Source organism: Mustela erminea, chromosome X (assembly GCF_009829155.1).
Source record: "Mustela erminea isolate mMusErm1 chromosome X, mMusErm1.Pri, whole genome shotgun sequence".
Lineage (NCBI taxonomy): Eukaryota > Metazoa > Chordata > Mammalia > Carnivora > Mustelidae > Mustela > Mustela erminea.
The window spans coordinates 65,566,963-65,587,956 of NC_045635.1; the positions used below are offsets into that span (position 1 = coordinate 65,566,963).

General features: G+C 35.2%; 1 protein-coding gene across 1 annotated transcript; it reads left to right on the top strand.

Moving 5' to 3' along the window:
* The first annotated feature begins 543 nt into the window (after positions 1-543).
* LPAR4 (lysophosphatidic acid receptor 4) lies at positions 544-11,897 on the top strand. Its single transcript, XM_032330879.1, has 2 exons — positions 544-829; positions 10,246-11,897. Exon 2 carries the CDS (start codon positions 10,342-10,344, stop codon positions 11,452-11,454), a length of 1,113 nt encoding a protein of 370 aa, XP_032186770.1. The 5' UTR covers positions 544-829; positions 10,246-10,341; the 3' UTR covers positions 11,455-11,897.
* Positions 11,898-20,994: the final 9,097 nt, after the last annotated feature.

The following is a 20,994-nucleotide window of genomic DNA, read 5'->3' on the forward strand; positions in this document are numbered from 1 at the left end:
GTGAGTATAGAATTGTTTTTGTGTGTGTGTTTGTGGGAGGTTTAATTTTGCATAGTATGACAGGAATACATTAATGATCTCATTCACTTTTGCCTTTCCCTGCCCCCTTACTTATTATGATCAGTATTGTTGTAGTTATTTTAAACAATTTGGAGCAAAAAGGGGCTGCTCATAATTAAAACAGTCTTCCCAGTTTCCTCCTACCCATTAGAATCCTAGAGAGATAGCAGTCCTGCTGCAGAAACAGGCACACAGGCTTTCTCTGTGGATTAATCAGTAAGGAAAGGCACTTTTTATATTGTTAAGTGGCACTTAAGCTGCTAATTCTTGACTGTGAAAACTGCTTTTCCTGGGCAATGCTCTTTAAGGAAAAATTTCTTCAGTCCAGTGATTGGTGACTAAGGAAACGATGGAGCACAGGGGACTGGGCGGGATCTCGGCTCCTAATAATGTCTCCTTATCCAATGAAAAGCATTTCCTATTGAGACCCCCAAGAGTTCCCCCAGCCCTGGCTCCAGCCCGGACTTTGGGCCTTTTCTTGTGTCCTGTTTGTTAAAGGCATGCTGGCTACCGCATTCAAGAGAGCCTTTCCGTAACAAAGGAAAGAGATAAATGTAAATAAGCTCACATTTTCAGAATGAGCGGTTTGTTATAAGAGCTTCAGCAGCCCAGACAGAGTTTGTTACTTTGGGCTGGGCTAACCTTTCCCTGTAAAAAATAGTGGATTAAAATATGCACTTCTCAAGTGCAAGTTGCCCATTTACATCTTTCTTAGCTAATTGTCTACAGCCATGAGCACATTCTTTCATCTTGCACACTCTTTCTTGGGGTAAGTCTCTTTGAGAAAGATTTGCTTTGGGCGTTTGAGGGTTGGGGGAGATGGCATAACAAACTTCGGCAGAATCACTGATGCTTTGAGTGTTTGGGGATAGAAGTTAGACTTCAACTCTGAAGTGCTGAACAGGGATCTTTGTGTTGAATGGTTTTTTAAAAAAAGCAGTGATTTATATTGTTTTGGCAATAATACTGCTTCAGTGGGAGAGATACCGGATTTTTAGGCCGTTGTTTCACGTAAACACAGTTGACCTAAAGAGCGCATTTAAAATCAGTAATTTAGAAATTCTTTTGGCTAGCTTTATATTTCTTTGTTTTACAATTGATTGTGAATTAATGTGGTTTCTATTATGATGAGATTTCTTCTAGTAAAACTGTATTGCGGTATGCCTTTGATGCTTAATTGATTTATGGAAAATGTGACATTTGCTATACTGAATAATTCATGAAAGTGACCATAAAAGAAGAAACATGTTTAAATGAAAAACTCACTCTGGCATAAGTTGAATTTGATAGTATACGTGAAATTAATCACTGTTTTCATTACAAATGCAATAATGAGTCATTTAAAATTCTTTTTGTATATGTTGGATATTTTAAAGACTTTTACTGACAAGCTCTCCTTGAATTGATAAATACCGTGTCTTAGTTAATTTTGCTTTAGGAAATATAGCAGTATAATTCATCATTATTTAAGTATGGAAAAGACCAGATGAATCAAAAAATTAGAACACTTAGAGCTTGGTGGGATTATTCACTTTGCTATTTTACCAAATTACACTATTTTTCTTTTTATGTAAGTAACATGAAGACAATAATAGCCTAAACTCCAGATTATCCAGTGGCTTTGAAACATGTTTATTTTTCAGAACAAAGTTTCAAAATATCTCATTAACATATATTGTAAATCCTTTTGCCATGTCATGCATGAAAAGTTGCACTCTTGCTAAAAGGGATGAGTTCAGCTGATCCACTTGATGGCATCTACACTCTAAAGCATTTCCTGCCAATCAGAGATGTGAATGAATGTCCTACTGGAACAATCAGACTAGCCTTTCAGAATTCGTACTCTCTGTGAGTTAAAGAGAAGAATGGGAAGATACCTTATAAGAACACTCAGGCCAAGCTTAGCTAAATCTTCACTTACTCAGTTTCCTTTGAGAGAAAATGTAGTGAGAATTGTTGCCCTTGCTGTGGTGTATTCAGAGTCTAACTGTGCAGTTGTCTTTTTATTTATTTATTTATTTATTTATTTTACTGTGTGTGTTTATCATGTATAGTCTGATCTTGGCGTTCTTAAGGGGGAAGGGAAAAAACCTTAGAATATATTTGTGAATTTTAGTACTGAAAATTGAGAGCTTCGTAGGAGATCACCTACCACTGGAAATCCAGCCTCACTTTTAGTAGGTAAGTAATTGGTTGTTAGAACAATGCGTAAGTTAAGTGGTCTATTGACTCTATATAGTTATGTCCCGAAGTACTTTGGGAACCTTATATTTTGAGAAGAAAGGTAACTGGAGAACAGGTGGAAAGGTTGAGGATTAAAACCTACACAATTAGAGCCAATATGCCTCCTGATATGGGGATGAGGAAAAAGGGCATTAGGAAGACTAGGATGTAAGGACATCTTGATCTCTGATTCTTAGCTCCTGGCACTAAATAGTAATATTTGTTTCTAATACTAAAATAAATCTAAACTATTTATGGTAACACATGTTAGTTAGATTTATTGTGGTGATCCTTTTGCAATGTATACAGATATCGAATCATCATGTTGTAGACCTGAAGCTAATACAATGTGATATGTCAATTAAACTTTAAAAATAAAAGAAATCTAGCAGTAGTTTCCTTGAGTCTAATAAATATTGATTTCCTTTATCTCAGACTGTGAGGGATTATTTTTATTTTTTGCAGAAATAAATTGCAGCAGATGGAAACAACTGATAGGAGAGAATAGCCAGTAAGGCCACTTCCTTAACATCAGTTAAAGGCTGCTGTTAATCAAAGCTGAAGGTGGAAGGAGAAAAACTAGGTCCAGACAGGGATAGTGACTTGCTCTCACACAGTTACTTAGCGATGGGGCTAGGTATGGCCGTATTGAATTAATAGCAAATATGAAAACCTCTGGGTATTTGAACTTCCTAGTTTGCCTGTAGTTAAAAAAAATAGTTTTCTTATTGATAATCTTTATCAATTGTGAAAGCCATGAAAGAAAAGAATGTTAATGCTTTTGTCTTCCCTTAAGATAAACCAGTAAAATTATACTCATTTTATTTAAAAAATACTGCTTTCTGGAGGAGTGTGAAAATCAATTCTCCTTAATAGTAAGATTATTTCAAATATATTTTAGATTGTCTAATGACTTCATTTTATTGTTTTGGGTCTCTTCTATTAGAGAAACCTTATTTGAGGAGAGTTGGAGTTTTATTTACCAGTCTGCTTTGTTTAGGCCACTTTCGTTCAGAATAGGATAAGATATGACTATGGTGTAAGTTTGGCACTAGCAGATGATTCTTCTTTACAGGCAGTAAATGAGCAGTGTTCAAACGCTGGTGCTATTTGTAAGAATTCCATTGCTGAGTATTTCTAGTTCTTTGCCAGTACTTTGGGCAGAGCTGAGATTTGAAGATATTACAGAACATGGTAGGCCTGGGACATTCTAGTAGAAGCAACAGTGATTGTCAGTGTGCTATTACCCAGCCATTAGAAGACTTGCTCATATCATTGTGGTTCAGGGAAGAAAGAAATCCAGCTGGGGTGGGCGTGCAGGTTAGAGCCAAGACAGTGTAGTCTCCACCTGTTGTCCTACTCTTCTTTCCTCCTCCCCTATCAAGGCCCCTGTCCAATAATAACAGTTTTTGCCAGAGAAAAAGATAAGAAAAATAAAGAACAAATAGAATTTCAGACCAAAAAATATAAATCTCCTTTGTTCAATTATTTTTAATGTAATGTGTTGCCTTATGGAAGTGGATCAAATATTTTTATGCCTTTTGTCACTAGTTGTCTTTAATGAATATAGATAATACAGATGCATGAACTTTATTCTTGTCAATAGAACAATAAATTACGGCTCATCAGTGACAAATTTGAAAAATAAAATGTTATCTGCAATAATAATATTTTATATATTTTAATTTTTTATTTTATTTTAATTTTTAATTTAACTTTTATTTTTTAATATATTTATTTCTAAAATATATAATTATATAGAAATTATAAAAATATATTATATTTTATTATATATTAGAAAATATATAAATTATATATATTTATCTTTATTTTATTTTATTTTATTTTATTTTATATTTAATTTAATTTAATTTAATATTTTGGATTTAGGAACCATTTTATTTAGGTACCATTTTATTTAGGCACCATTTTAAAATGTTTGCTTTAATTTACTCTGATTTATATCACATAATAAATTTCCTTACCTTATAATTTTGGTATATGTGTTATTCGAAAGGTCTCTCCATGCACACTATTGTGACTAATTCTGTTTCATAGAATTCATTGGAGGAAATCCCTAACAATAATATCTCCAGAAAGTTCATTTATTACCCAAGTCTTGGATAAAATTGGTGTTAAAATTTGGTTTGAACTGATACGGTGAGTACTACTCTTTTGGTAATAACTTTCTCCAAAATTCTTAATTTCATTCTCCAGCTTCCTTTTTTGTAACCAATACTTCCAATTTATTGTATATGATAAGATCCAAAACTCCAGAATGAATGGAAGCATTTTGAATTTTTATTGTAATTCAGATAATTTTGGTATAGATGTATATAGATCCTTTGATTTAAGTCCTCTGTGACATTGGTATATACCCTTAGAGATGGGAGACATATTTTTTACTCATATTATCAAAATCAGTATCCAAGTATGTCAGATGAATTGATGTGCAAATTGATAACTAATTTGCCTGTTTAAATATGTCTAATAAAGCCAAATTCCCAGTTGGTATGTATGAACCTCACAAAAGTTGGAAATGAACTCTTTTAGGAACACCCAAAATGTTTTCCAAGTGGTCTGGGGCTTCTGCTGAGATGATATTGAATCTCAAGATTCTAAACAACTTCATAATATTAAGTTGAGCAGTTTCTCTGCAATTATCTTACTCTGTATCTATTAGGGAAAGTTCTATTTTGGTAGGGTTGATCCAGTCTTTGGCCGCATCAGGTTGAGCACTAAACAGTATTATTTTTTAAAGATTAGACTGTGTCATCAAGTGGAGGGTTAGTGGGAGACTGGATTATTGTAATGAAAAAAAATCAAGTTAATTACTGAGGTTAGGATCTGCTCCAATTAGGGCCTGTGTCAATTTCTTGCTCTTCTCAAATAAAGTGAAGAGGCAGAACAACCATAATAATCTCATTGCAAATCGAAGTCAATATAAATATGTGATTTTTAAAAGGATATTTCTTGCATTGAAATAAATGAAGCTTATCAATCTGAAGATTTGATGCACAGCTTGGCTTACTTGACATGAAACATGAAAGAGATCAATTTCACAGCTTAGTTCTGGAGTAAAATATTTACCTATGGTTTCCTCCATGTTATTAATGCCATAAGACTAAGTTGTATTTTCAAAACTATTATGAAACATCAACCAGTGCTTAGGAACATCAATTAGAACCATGTGTATGATGGTGAGCCATGCCTGTGACTTAGTCTTATCTGTTAGCATCCACTCTCATGAGAAGCAACAGTCTGGACATATTCCCTATTACTCCAGCAGAATGGTCTGATCTGTATTTTTTTGCAATATTTTTGTATTTTTTAGTTTGCTTCACTGCTAGATATTTATAGGCAAGGACACAATAGGTTTTGGCTTCCTCTGAAAACTATTGTCAATGTTCCTAAGCTTCAACCAGAGTAGAAAAAGGAAGTCCTCTGGGGATCAGAAGCACTCTGACCTGACCCAAGCTCAATAAAAATGGAGCAAGGCAAGACAATTTGAGCATACTTTACCTTTAAGGCCTTGTCTTCCTAAACTCTGGACTGTCTTCTATAGGGGGAAAAAAAAGCAAGCCAACCTTTCTAGGCTACTGGGAATATGCCAGGAGTTAGAACTTTGATTTCAATGTTATCCTTTGAAAATAGCATTTAGTGTTTGAAAGTTTAGCATTTAGTGAAGTGATTTAGGTATTCATCTTTACAGGACCAAAAAACTAACTCCACCTCCTCTAGGAGCCCCAAAGACCCTAAACTTGGTATATTTCATCATTATTAGAAATTTTTAAAAAGTGTGAACACTACCATGCACTGTTCAAATTGGGTCTGTATGTGTAAGTTAAAGTTGAAAATTTATTAAGGGTCAGATTTCCTTTTGGTCAACCTCCAGGTGATCTACCTCTTGCCCATTGTCAGTTAAAATATATCCACCCAGTTCTCTGAACCCCCTAGGTGATTAAATATTGGAATGATTGGATGCAAAGGTCTTTACAAGACAATAGTCCCATGCTACCTACAGTGGAATATGTGATTAACTGAATCAGCCTGTGTTTTTTCTTCTTCATCTCATCTGAAGCTCATGTTGGCCCCCTTGCCTTCATTCAGTGCGCAGTATATTAGCCATTTATGAAAAATCTAGTGGTTAAAAAAGTTTCTTTTAGTCAAAAGAAAGGAAGTCAGGGGTGCCTGGGTGGCTCAGTGGGTTAAGCTGCTGCCTTTGGCTCAGGTCATGATCTCAGGGTCCTGGGATCGAGTCCTGCATTGGGCTCTCTGCTCAGCAGGGAGCCTGCTTCCCTTCCTCTCTCTCTGCCTACTTGTGATCTCTGTCTGTCAAATAAATAAATAAAATCTTTAAAAAAAAAAAAAAAAGGAAGTCAGAAGAGACCTTGTTTTTTTTTAAATATCATTGATTTTCCTTTAGAATCATCTTGAGAGTCAAATGCCTCTCTGATTTTTTAACCAGAGCTCAGTGGGAGATGGTCCTTATGAGGGCACCCTCTGGATTGTCCTATTATGAGAGAATTGTGTAAAGTTTGAAATTCAGGGGGGGCTTTCTGAGGTATAAGGTATACATGGTGCCAGGAGTAAGATGTGTTGCTTGGTAAATTCAGCTTACTAAGAAAGACAGAGACGTAAGTGTCTAGTTGTGTCAGGAAAAAGAAGGAAAAAAATCTTCTATAAAGTTTCCTTGTGATTAGGTAGGACTGAATACTGGCAAGCTCAAAAAGCTACTCACAAGCCCTTTGAATCTTCTTAGCCTCAGCTGGGAGGCTCAGAGGTAATGTTTATACAGGAAAGAGAAACAGTATAGTCAAGTTACAGAGTGAACTAGTGTCTGGGTCAGAAATAGAACTCCTTGCTTCCAATGCTGTGTTAAGTCCCAGCACCACGCCCTCACTGCTAGACAGCAAAGGTGCTATGTGTTCAAGCAAAGGAGAGCTATGAATAGGGCCTTAGTGGCTGTTTTCCCATGCCCTGTCTTTAGGACTGAGACTGTAATGCTTTCTTGTCTGTGGTCCTTGCTCTCCCACAGGATTTGGTTACTCAAAGCAGCAAAGCAGAAGTGCGAGACTGCCTGTTGTTGGTGTAGTGTATATGTTCTGGGAGACATAAAACTGAATGGAAAACTAGGGAGAAAAATTTCATCTATTTGAAGCACACCAACTTGGGAAGTACAAAATAAAAGCCAGTAAGCTAGAAGTATGCTGTGTAAAAAGGTCATCAGTAGGCAGAGTTGAGGGGTTCTGGGTACAGGCAAAAAGACATCTGTCATGAAAGCATTTTGCAAATAATCTTATTGGCAGTACTTATTGTAAAAGGCAGGTGCAAGCAGGTTATAGTGAATGAAGATTTGCTTTAATATTAGGGATTTTTCAGTCCCTTAATTTCTTTAGATTATGTAATTATGTTAGAGGAATATTTTTTACTCTCTTGATTTCTTTTAACAATTTAAAAAAATGGCATCCAGACTAATGGGTAGTGAGTGGTAGATGTTAAAAATACTAGATAAAGTGCTTTAAGCAGTTGAGACGTTTGCCATTCTCTTTTTCCATCTGCCATCCCCTTGGTGAAAGAATTTGTAGAAACTTGGGACTACAGTTCCCAAAGAGGAATAGAAACCACATTAACTGAGATTTTTCAGATTCTTCCTGTTTTTGCAGATCAGTTTCAGTGACCTTAAACATAGTGATCGCGTACTATTCTTTCTGAGAACACTGGAAGGAATGAGATGAAGCAAAGTAGTAGAGAGGATGAGATTTGAGGAACTGTGAACCAGAAAACCTCCCAAGGCCCTAAATACAAATTAGATAGCAGCACTGACCTCTCCCGATCAAGGTCCTCTTTCTTTCACCTTTTCTTCTCCTCATTCTCTCAGTTCTTCGGTTTTAATTTCATTGCTATGTTCTTTCCCATCTCCTCGTTTGCTCTTCTTACCTATTTTTATTTCTCCCTGTCTGTTTTTCCCCCTCTTTTGGACCTTATTTGGTTAAGGTTCCCATTGTACTTTGCTTTTACATATCAAGGTTGATTATGGCAAACACTAAGTGGGGCCTATGGGATGAAATGGTCAAGAAAGAATATGAGAGGCACTCCATAAAGATTTTTGACTGAGAATCAAGTTATAGGAAGTTTCCAGTCTTAACTTGAGAACTTTAGCTATTAAAAATGACAACTCTTTGATATACATCCCATAAGTCTCTCCCAGACCATTTCTCTCTCTAGGCACTGCAGCGAGTGATTTTTTTTTTTTTCTCAATCCAAACACTGGTTGAAATAACTTTAGGCCTCTATATCTCAGGCAGATTCCTCACTCCACTCCCTTCTTTGTTACATAGAGTGGCCCTTCGACCTGTTTGCTGGGAGTTGGAAGGAAAGAGTAATGTAAGGTGGAATCACTTCAGAAAAATGCCTTTCACATTTTAAAATATAATCATGTGAAAATCCATTATTGGTTATATCAGGGAGCAAAGACCACTTTTACTCCATATCCTCCTCATTGAAAAGAACTCATTTAGCAGTTACTTGTCCCTAGTGTATTATAGAGAATTCGAAAGACAGTTCCTACGGCAGCTCTTAACATAGAATGTTAAACAGATTTCTTTTTTTTTTAAGATTTTATTTATTTATTTGACAGACAGAGATCACAAGTAGGCAGAGAGGCAGGCAGAGAGAGAGGAGGAAGCAGGCTCCCTGCTGAGCAGAGAGCCGGATGTGAGGCTTGATTCCAGGACCCTGGGATCATGACCCGAGCAGAAGGCAAAGGCTTTAACCCACTGAGCCACCCAGGTGCCCCAGAAAGTTAAAAAGATTTCTATATGCAAACTAGAACAATGTTGGTCTAGATACCCAACAGGATGATCAAGTTAATGACTGCCACATGTATAAACAGTGGCAAGGAATGGGCAGGTAACCAACTCATCTGATCAGAAGTGTATAGTGGGGTAGGGGGTTGGTCCTTTAAGTGAAATCTACTTTTACATTTCACTTGTAGTTAACCAGAAAAGGTTTTATTGATTAGGACCAATTTAGGAGCTGAAAGCATGAAAGTAATGGATTGGGCTGTGGGAAGGGGAGATGAAAACATACTAGGCTAAGCATTTAGCAAGAAGGAACTACAATCTGCAAGAGGGAAATTCTGAGATTTTTATGTGAATTATCACCCTCAAAAGGCTATGTAATATGGTGAAAAAATCTTTTCACCAGAAGCTTTAATTGACTGAGCGATCTTTGCTTTTTGAACTCATGTTTTAGAAGAAAAGTGAATCAATAATTTACTTCAGAAGTTTAATCATAACTTCTTTAAGAGCATGTCCTGGAGGTGCCATATTGACCTGTAGTCTTGTAAAATAGAACTAATACTCAGACAGTGAAGTTTACTAGTATTGGAAGGGAGACAATATAATTTAGATTAGTGTAACAATCCTTTGGTTAGGGATAAAAAATCTGAGTTCTTGTTCTGACATTACCATTTATACATTCTTCTAATTCTGATGTTGTAATTTTAAGTTACACAAGCTTCAGTTTTTTTCTTCTGTAATATGGTGATAAATTCTTTTCTTGCCTATCTTATGGTGTTCTTAAGGGAATCAAAACACATTTTTGAAAGTTAAAAAATTTTTCACACATTTCAAACTATTAGTGCTGTTTTAACTATCAGTGGTCTGTTTCCCCATCCCCATCCTCCATCCCTGTTTAGGCTCTCAAGCAACCAATATCTTATTCCTGTTCATTGCAATGCTGCATATAGTATTGCCTTTATTATATTAAGTATGATCTCTCCCAGTCTTGCAACATACTCGTATAGTAACTTTTGACATATGGTTTGTGCTCAAAATGTCCTTGTCAAAACAAGCTGAACGTGCATATTGTTTCTAGTCTTGTAGACAAGATATCTTTTACTCCACAGAAATGAATGGAAGGCAGACTTGGTTATTCATTCTATCTTCTCTCCTATAGGAGGAAAATATTTCTTACCAGTCTCTAGTCTCAAAGTGGTGAACCCTGCAGCCAGCAGGCCTTCTGAAAAACAAAAACAAAAACAAAAGCAAATCCATGGGTGACAGAAGATTCATTGACTTTCAATTTCAAGATTTAAATTCAAGCTTCAGACTCAGGTTAGGCAATGCTACTGCCAATAATACTTGCATTGTTGATGATTCCTTCAAGTATAATCTGAACGGCGCTGTCTACAGTGTTGTATTCATCCTGGGTCTGATAACCAACAGTGCCTCTCTGTTTGTCTTCTGCTTCCGCATGAAAATGAGAAATGAGACTGCTATTTTCATCACCAATCTGGCCCTTTCTGATTTGCTCTTTGTCTGCACTCTACCTTTCAAAATTTTTTACAATTTCAACCGTCATTGGCCTTTTGGTGACACCCTTTGCAAGATCTCTGGGACTGCATTCCTCACCAACATCTATGGGAGCATGCTATTTCTCACCTGTATTAGTGTGGATCGTTTCCTGGCCATTGTCTATCCCTTCCGATCTCGTACCATTAGGACAAGGAGGAATTCTGCCATTGTGTGTGCTGGAGTCTGGATCCTAGTCCTCAGTGGTGGTATTTCAGCCTCTTTGTTCTCCACCACTAATGTCAACAATGCAACCACCACCTGCTTTGAGGGCTTCTCCAACCGTGTCTGGAAGACTTATCTGTCCAAGATCACCATATTTATTGAAGTTGTTGGTTTCATCATTCCTCTGATATTGAATGTCTCTTGCTCTTCCGTGGTGCTAAGAACCCTCCGCAAGCCTGCTACACTGTCTCAAATTGGGACCAATAAGAAAAAAGTGCTGAAGATGATCACAGTGCATATGGCAGTCTTTGTGGTATGCTTTGTACCCTATAACTCTGTCCTCTTCCTGTATGCCCTGGTGCGATCCCAAGCCATTACCAATTGTTTGTTGGAAAGATTTGCAAAGATTATGTACCCAATCACCTTGTGCCTTGCAACTTTGAACTGTTGCTTTGATCCTTTCATCTATTACTTCACCCTTGAGTCTTTTCAGAAGTCCTTCTACATCAATACCCATATCAAGATGGAGTCCCTGTTTAAGACTGAAGCACCTCTGACCACAAAGCCTTCCCGTCCAGCTATTCAAGAAGAGGTTAGTGATCAAACAACACATAATGGTGGTGAATTGATGTTAGAATCCACCTTTTAAGTAATGAGAACTGTCTTTAGGTGTAGATATGGTTTTTCCTCTGCTATGAACAAGACAGTTTGGAGCTAATGATACTGAAAATAGATTAATGTACTGAATACAGTCAGATACATTTATTTGAATGTTTATTGTGCATATGCTGTTTTGTTCAATAATTATAGGTCAGGTCTAATTACAACAACCAAAAGAGATTGACAAACTTATGCTGGGTTGTAATTTCATTGCACCACATTATATAAGTAGCCAGCCAGTGACCTTGACTTTAGTGATATGGAGATGATTTTAAAAATTTTAATAAAGGTATTTCTACTCTGACAATATTTGATAATTAGGTTGGGCCTATAAATATGGAACAAATTCAGGGATTATTTAAAAAAAGTCTTTGTGTTACTACTGATACATGTTAGTTTTTTTTTTCCTTTTTTGTATTGTCATAGAGTACATTTTAGCACAAGAATATATTTTAGCCTAACATTATTAATAAGAAATGTATTAAATTTTAAAAAGCTGGTGAAATTTATTATATATATTTTGAAAGTAGAAACATAAATTGTGTTTGCCTGAATATGGATGCAAAGAAACAAATTAACAGGATTTACACATTTGTAGTTCCCAGCAGAGTCAGTTTTTTTTAATCTTCATTTTTTTATACTACATTAAGATTTTAATATGAAGCTTCAAATCCAGAAAGCTGCTAAATGTGTGCCCAAAATAATTACAAAATAGAAAATCAAATAAAACAACAGGTATTCATTAAAAACCTAGCAACACCAACATTTTTTCTTGAATTTCCAATTATCTTTCTTTTGAGAGACTGATTCTATAAAATATTCTTCATACAAAATTTTGGAGGACAATGCAGCCAGAATACTGATGCAATTGTGCCCAGGTCAGGAGCACATTGAAAACAACAACAACATATTAACAAAAAATAAAACAATAAAACACATGGAAAAATCTTTCCCAAAACTTTCTTAATATTATTTGAGTGTTGAGAGTAGAGATCTGTAACTTTAAATCACTTTTTCTTTCATATTAAGTTTTTTTTTTTTTATATTGAGTTTTGGAACACAATGTAGCCAGATTGTTGCTGAAATTGTGACCAGGTCAGGAGCATATTGAAAAAAATACATAAACCAGCCCAAACCAATACAATAAAACTCAGAAAAAAACTATAAAAAAATAATAATTCCTAACAGTTGCATTTACATTTTATTTATTTTTAAAGTTCTGTAAAACTAAAAATATTGTACAATTTGTGTGAAAATTTGAAGTACAGTACAGGTAGAAATCTGCTAAATTTCTTCCCAAATCAGGACCAAATTCAGTGAAAACCCATAAAACAACTCCTTACAAAACAAAACGCAAAAATTTAGAACTTATTTTTTTTGGACATTTGTAAAACTTAAAAAATACTGTGACTTTCATATGATGCTTTGGATCAAAATGCAGTTAGGAAGCTGCTAAACTGGTGCCTAGCTCAGGAGCAATTAAAATCAATATTTACAAATGCACAAAAGAAGATAAAACATTTTTATAACTTGCTTAAGCAATTAAAGAAATAAAATAATCTGTAAAATGTTTTTTACCCTTTATTGGATAAAATGTAGATTTAAGTATATTAAGGCATGTAAATAGAGATTCTGAGCACAATATAGCTTGAAAGATGCTACATTTGTGCCATGTCAGAAGGAACAAAAATATATTCCCTCATCTACATTCCTCACACACACACACAAGACAAAACAATTAAAATGTTGCAAAGCAATAAAACATTCTTAAAATGTATATTAATTAATTTTTAAAATATTTGGATGATATGACCACTTAAAAATGTTAAGACTTTTAAAATAAATCTTCCAGGAACAGTGCATCTTGTAAGTTGTTAAAATTGTGCCAGGAAGTGATTAAAAACAAAACAAAGCAAAACCCCAAACCCCATAAAGCAATAATAGAAAAGGTAAAAATTTTAAACAATAATCAAATTCTTAAAATTCTCGGTAACCTTGGTTTTTCTTTCTGATGATACATAGACTTAAAAATACTAATTTTTAAGTTTAAAACATGAGCATAAGGTAACTTAATTTTTTCGCACATGAATCCTTTATATATTATTTTATTCCAGTATAGTTAACATATAGAGTGTTATATTTGTTTTAGGTGTATTAATACAGTGATTCAGCAATTCTGTACATCACCCAGTGCCCATCACAAGTGCACTCCTTAATCCCCATCACTTATTTCACTTATATCTTCACCCACCTTTCCTTATACGAATCCTTTAAATCAAATGTTACCATATTTATAAATCCCTATCATTAATGGAAACCATCAACATTTTTATACCAATTGATTAATTATGAATTACTATTTTCTCCTCATATTAACATTTGCTAGTGTAACATTCTCCAACAACTCTATAACCTTACTGAATGAGGAGAATATCTTCATTGTCATTCTGTAAAACAAAAGTATCTATGCCAAGAACAGAATTTTTGGATGTTCCAACACTAAATCCTAACTTAATATTCTTTGTTGATGGGTCTCATATTAAAGAAAGAAATAAAAAAGCAATACCAGACTTGGCATACAGTAAATTGTTTAATTTCTTTTGTAAAATCTGTTTCCTTACCAGGATACAAATGACTAAATCTGAGCTTTGGTTAGGGACTCATTGAAAAAAAATGCTAAAATAATAGAACAATAATAAAACTAAACTTTCAAAAATGGCATACTTTTACCTGTGGTCTAAAGTTCTAAAAAATAATCATGCATTATGTTGTCTTGTGAACACATTATACATAGAATATATAAGCTTAGGTTCAGTTCAATGACATTAGGTTAAGTTAAGCTAAGTTCATTTGTTAGGTTATGTTGTAAAATCAAATTAGTAATCAAAGTATGAATAATCCTTTTGTTTTTTTAGTGTTCTTTCTTTCCCACTTGTAAAGTAGAAAGTGTATGTAACCTTTTATTTGTGCTCGTGGCTCTCAAAATTATAAAATTTTAGGATTATGACACCAAAAAGTTTAATGCGATATATTAATCAGGTTGACATAAGATTTATCAATAAATCAGTCTCCTTTTGTGTAATTTCCATATTTAGCTGTGTTTAATTTTCCATATTTCAATTTATTTTAATTGATTTCAATTTTTGTAGTTAATATAACTTGCTAATAATAAAAACTTTTGTCATATGAGCAATGTAACCAAAAGATGTAATGTATAACTAAATATAAAATTGATTTTTATTTTACACTTAAAAACAAAAGCAATAATTCAGCTTTAATTACAACTTGGATTTCAAATGCTCATCGAATTTAATAAAATGTTCGGATTATCTGTATTTATACTTTGCTCAACTATTTATTAAACTTTGCCTTTATTTGTAGGCACCCAGTGCCACTTTTCCTTTATCTTCCCTCCATCCTTCAAGATAGAATTTATTAAGGTATATTTGTACCCGAGTCAATTCCAATACTTTGTTTTTCAGGCCATCTAAAGACTAATGCAGAATTGTAAATGGCAAACTCCTTGGTGACTTTTCAGGAATCAAGCTGAAAGATTCACTTCTACCTTCTCCGACTTGTCCAGTTTGGCTTTGATTTATTTGGAGGTTTCCTGCCAAGCTGATTCTTGAATCTGATTTCTCAGATTTGATTAAATTCCCTAGGACTCCAGCTAGGCTTCCTGGAGAAAGTCAAGGGAAAAAGACCATCTGAAAACAATGAGATGATTTTGGAGCTGGATAGCTGACTGATCAATAACTGGTGGTTCTTGATTATTTGTTTTTAATAACAAATATTTTATTTGTTTTTTTAATTTGATTATTTGTCTTTTTATAATAGAAAAAATATTTGTCTTTTTATAACAGACAAAAAGCTGTTTTAAATAAATAAATAAAAGGCTGTTTTAAAAAATTATAATAAAAAACTGTTTTAAATATTCTAGAGTCAGAATAGGGAAAGCTCAAAACAAACAGATAACCAAGTTAAAAAGTAATGACAGATGATAAGTGTTATAGAAAAGAGAGAAAAATAAAGGGGAAGACATAACTGGAACCAAATCTCCGGCTCCACACTAGGCCTAGATTAAAACTTTAAAGAGCATAAGCATTAAAGAGGGAAGGATGCCTCTCTATAAATAAATACAATTATTTTAATTAAGTTTATGCTGTATTTATCAATGCATATATAGAAGTGTAAAAATTCAGATTTTAAAACATCACATTTCTTTGTTTTTAAAAGGGTTATAAAGCCCTGAATTGTTCAAATTCTGTGACTCTGTGCTTAGTCTGTCTACCTTTGGGTATTTATGTTCTTGTCCAAGCCACAAAGTCCTCAAAAGACTAATGAAGACCCAAGTCTAGGCAACTTCCAGTCAGCAAAGCTGATCGTGTCATGACCTCAGGCTTCATCCTGCAGCAAGAAGCTTGCTTGCTTTTTCTATTTCTGTCTCTGTCTCCACCATTCCTTTCAGCAAAATATGCTCCCTTAGCAAGATCTAAATGCTAACTCTGTGTTGTAATAAAGATGTTTAGCCTGGAAGCTCAAATCTGGTTTTCATACTAAGCTTTTCTACTCACTGTGTAAGTTTGGGCAAGTGCCTCTCTCCCTCCATGCCTGAAATCCCTTATTAGTAAAATAAGTAGGTTGTTCTCAGTTATCTCTGAAGTCTCTGATAGTTCTAAGGCTGGAACTGTAAAATCATTGATGCTGAGCCAGAACTAACAGTACTTGTTAATAATGCTGATATAGATGATGTTGCTTACCAGATACAGTATATGAGAGCGATCACATATATAAAATCTCTATATAATACAATATAATATATAATATATTACCCCTCTCTCTATATATAATATATAATATAATATATTACCTCTCTCTCTCTCTCTCTCTCTATATATATATATATATATATGATTTTATTATTAGCCACATTCTACAGATAAGAAAACTGAGGCTCTACAAGCTGAAGAACAGTCATAGAGCTTTAAGTGGCAATCTGATTTGATCCCATTTCTGTATGTCATTAAAGCCTGTTTTCTTACCCAGTACTGCTTTGTTCAGCCTGGACTGAATCTTAAGCACAAGGAATACATTTTTAATGCTGGAACTTCTGTCATTAAGGAGAAGAAGAGGGATGCTTGGGGAAAAGAAATCTTTCTAAGTTTTCTAGATAATATTCCACAAAAGTGGCTGCTTACTCCCACTTATAAGACCAGAAAGAGTTTGAATAACAATGATGATATCAATTAATGTATTTCAAATGGTCAATGTGCATCAGGATATAGCACACAAAATCTCCTAACCTCATTTTTAAGATGATAAAACTGAGGCTTAAGAAGCTTAAGTAACTTTGCCAAAGTCATGCAGCCAATCAGTGACAGAACCATGACTTGCATATAGCCTGTCTGATTATAAGCCCCCAGTTATAGAAAGAATTATTCTAATATATAAAAACAACTACATTTATTGAATGTCTACTGTATGTCAGGCACTGTGCTTTACATGTATTTTCTCTTTTAATCTTTATAACAATCATAAGAGGTAGGTACTTTTATTATCTTTACAAATGAAGGAAATGAGACACAGAATTAAACAACTTGCCCAAAATCTCATCGTTATTAAGTGGGTCTTTATGAAATCCAACACCTAACCATGGTAAGACTACCCAAGATAAGGCTCTTATCTATTGTCCAACCTCATCTCTTACTATTCTTTTTCATACTTGAACTCCAGGTACGTCAGTCTTCTTTCTGTTCCTTTAATAAATGAAGCTCATTTTTGTCTTAGAGCCTTTGCCTTTGATGTTACCTCTGTTTAGAATTGTTTGACACTAGGTATTCTTGTGGGTGGCTCTTTGTCATCATTCAGGTTCAGATGTCATCTCTTCAGAGTGGTCTTTCCTGGTTATCTAATCTACAATAGATATGCCATTACTATTGTCACTGCACCCTATTATAATTTTCTTCAAGGCACTCTCTAATATTCTTCTGTTTAATTCATTTGTTTAGTGTCTGTCTACATCATTTTCTATAAGATGTATGTTCCATGAAGACAGTGATAATGTTATTCTATTTCAATACAATATCTAGCATATAGTAGACACTCAAGTGATATTTGTTGAATAGAAAAATTGGTAGATCTGAAATGGGAAACCAAGACTGTATGACTTTAAGGCCTTTTCTATATACTCTTTTGACCTTCCACTTATCCTTTGAGACTTCTTTCCCTAAAGTGCAGCACCTTTTCCAACTGCTTCATGCTGACTTTCATTAGAACCTGAACTTTGAAGAGTAAAATGTCTGACTTTTAGAATACAATTGGCAAAATAGAAACTTAATTTCCTAAAGAGGCTAGCTTAATTACCTTATCATCTTTTACTTCTGAAGGCTTTTTCTTTTTTGTAGAATGTAGGGATGCCAGAATATCTTTCCAGATATTCAAGGAAGAGCTTAGAGAAAGGAAACAAATCTTGAGCATGTTTAAGTTATATTCAGGTCTCACGTAAATAACTCTACCTTTCGTTTTGCAGTGTCCCCTCATTTAATTTGTACTTTCTGGCACTTTGCTGACATTACTGAGTTATACATTAGACTGGAGCGTTTAGTTCCTATGGCATGTCACATAGCACAGAAAGTTGACTACAAGGACGTATCTTGTTACTGGTGTTTCTGAAAAATCTCCCATTACTTTCAACACACATTCCCCTGGTTGATTTTTCAGTTTGTTTCTTTATTAGAAACCACTGTCTAGCCATTGAGAGGACATGTTTTTAATAAAAAAAGAAAAAAAATAAGAGTGAGGGAAAAGTTATATGTGATTGAATGCCATCCAGGTGGTACATACATAGCTTTAACTGTAATGGAGTATAATAGCAGCCTTTTTCTAGTTGGATCTGTGGCCAATACTCACAGTTTTCTCTTCGCAGTTTAACTGGGAGAAGTCTGTGCTGGCTTCTTATAAAATGTACTGCTGTCATCATCTGCCAAGATGCTAACTGAAAAGATCCATTATTTTTGATATTTAATACCTTATAAATTATATGGAGATTGTACTGACTGACATGGACTTCTGGAAAGATGTTTAGAAACTTTTTCCTAGGTCAGGTAAGACTGAGTGAATGCCTGTTTCTTCATCAATGACCAATTATGCATTCATAGAGAAAACATTTCTTCTCAGCTTCTGGGCAGTTAACCTCAGAGGAACTGGGATGGCTGGATTTGAATAAGGAGATGCAAATGAGCAGTAGCTGTTTGGAATTTATAAGTAAAATGTATAGCTGCCTGTTCCTTAACAGAGGTGAATTATTAACTGGTCAGGGCTTGAAGGAGAGAAAAATCCTATCTTGTTTAAGCAGACATGAATGTGTTTTCAGAGGTTTTTCTCAATTCCATGTTGGCTCTCTCTGCAGACCAGAGAAGGTGTTTTGCTTTTGAGCACTGACCAGGAATTATCTAGTTTCTGACAAATGTATCCCACTTTGCTCCTAGACTCATCTCAAGAAGAATAAAATGAAGGTTGTGAAACTAGTTATGGTTTCTGGTTGGTTATGAAGACATGTGTTTCACTGTTAATTTACATGCTTGTTTCCTGCTAAAACACTTGCAGTTATGTTTCTGCCCACATCTTTGGTTTGTTCTGGGTCATTATTGGCTTCATATTCAGGTCTTCATAAGTGGAGTGCTTGACACACCTCCCTCTAAAGCAGAGCATGGCTGGGGTTTAGCTGTTTCCCAAAAACAGATTTTCAATGAGCTGTTTACTGTCTTTGCCTGTCACAAATGGTATACCTTCTTTAGACAGTGAGCAGGGGCAGAAACTATAGAAGGGGAAAAAAGGGTGAACGAGAAAACCCTTTCACTAAGTAAAAAACAAGGCACAACAATTAAAGCTAATAAAAATGAGCATCTTTGTATCTTTAGGGTAAATACCCAGTAGTGCAATTGCTGGGTCATAGGGAAGTTCTATTTTCAACATTTTGAGGAACCTCCATGCTGTTTTCCAGAGCGGTTGCACCAGCTTGCATTCCCACCAACAGTGTAGGAGGGCTCCCCTTTCTCCGCATCCTCGCCAGCATCTGTCATTTCCTGACTTGTTGATTTTAGCCATTCTGACTGGTATGAGGTGATATCTCATTGTGGTTTTGATTTGTATTTCCCTGATGCCGAGTGATATGGAGCACTTTTTCATGTGTCTGTTGGCCATCTGGATGTCTTCTTGGCAGAAATGTCTGTTCATGTCCTCTGCCCATTTCTTGATTGGATAATTTGTTCTTTGGGTGTTGGGTTTGCTAAGTTCTTTATAGATTTTGGACACTAGTCCTTTATCTGATATGTCGTTTGCAAATATCTTCTCCCATTCTGTCAGTTGTCTTTTGATTTTGTTCACTGTTTCCTTTGCTGTGAAAAAGCTTTTGATCTTGATGAAATCCCAATAGTTCATTTTTGCCCTTGCTTCCCTTGCCTTTGGCGATGTTCCTAGGAAGATGTTGCTGCAGCTGAGGTCGAAGAGGTTGCTGCCTGTGTTCTCCTCAAGGATTTTGATGGATTTCTTTCGCACATTGAGGTCCTTCATCCATTTTGAGTCTATTTTCATGTGTGGTATAAGGAAATGGTCCAATTTCATTTTTATGCATGTGGCTGTCCAATTTTCCCAACACCATTTATTGAAGAGGCTGTCTTTTTTCCATTGGACATTCTTTCCTGCTTTGTCGAAGATTAGTTGACCATAGAGTTGAGGGTCTATTTCTGGGCTCTCTATTCTGTTGCATTGATCTATGTGTCTGTTTTTGTGCCAGTACCATGCTGTCTTGATGATGACAGCTTTGTAATAGAGCTTGAAGTCTGGAATTGGGATGCCACCAACTTTGGCTTTCTTTTTCAATATCCCTTTGGCTATTCGAGGTCTTTTCTGGTTCCATATAAATTTTAAAATTATTTGTTCCATTTCTTTGAAAAAGATGGATGGTACTTTGATAGGAATTGCATTAAATGTGTAGATTGCTTTAGGTAGCATACACGTAGTGATCCGAAGGGGTACGTGCACCCAAATGTTTATAGCAGCAATGTCCACAATAGCCAAACTATGGAAAGAACCTAGATGTCCATCAACAGATGAATGGATCAAGAATATGTGGTATATATACACAATGGAATACTATGCAGCCATCAAAAGAAATGAAATCTTGCCATTTGCGACAACATGGATGGAACTAGAGCGTATCATGCTTAGCGAAATAAGTCAAGCAGAGAAAGACAACTATCATATGATCTCCCTGATATGAGGAAGTGGTGATGCAACATGGGGGCTTAAGTGGGTAGGAGAAGAATCAATGAAACAAGATGGAATTGGGAGGGAGACAAACCAGAAGTGACTCTTAATCTCACAAAACAAACTGAGGGTTGCTGGAGGGAGGGGGGTTGGGAGAAGGGGGTGGGGTTATGGACATTGAGGAGGGTATGTGCTTTGGTGAGTGCTGTGAAGTGTGTAAACCTGGTGATTCACAGACCTGTACCCCTGGGGATAAAAATAT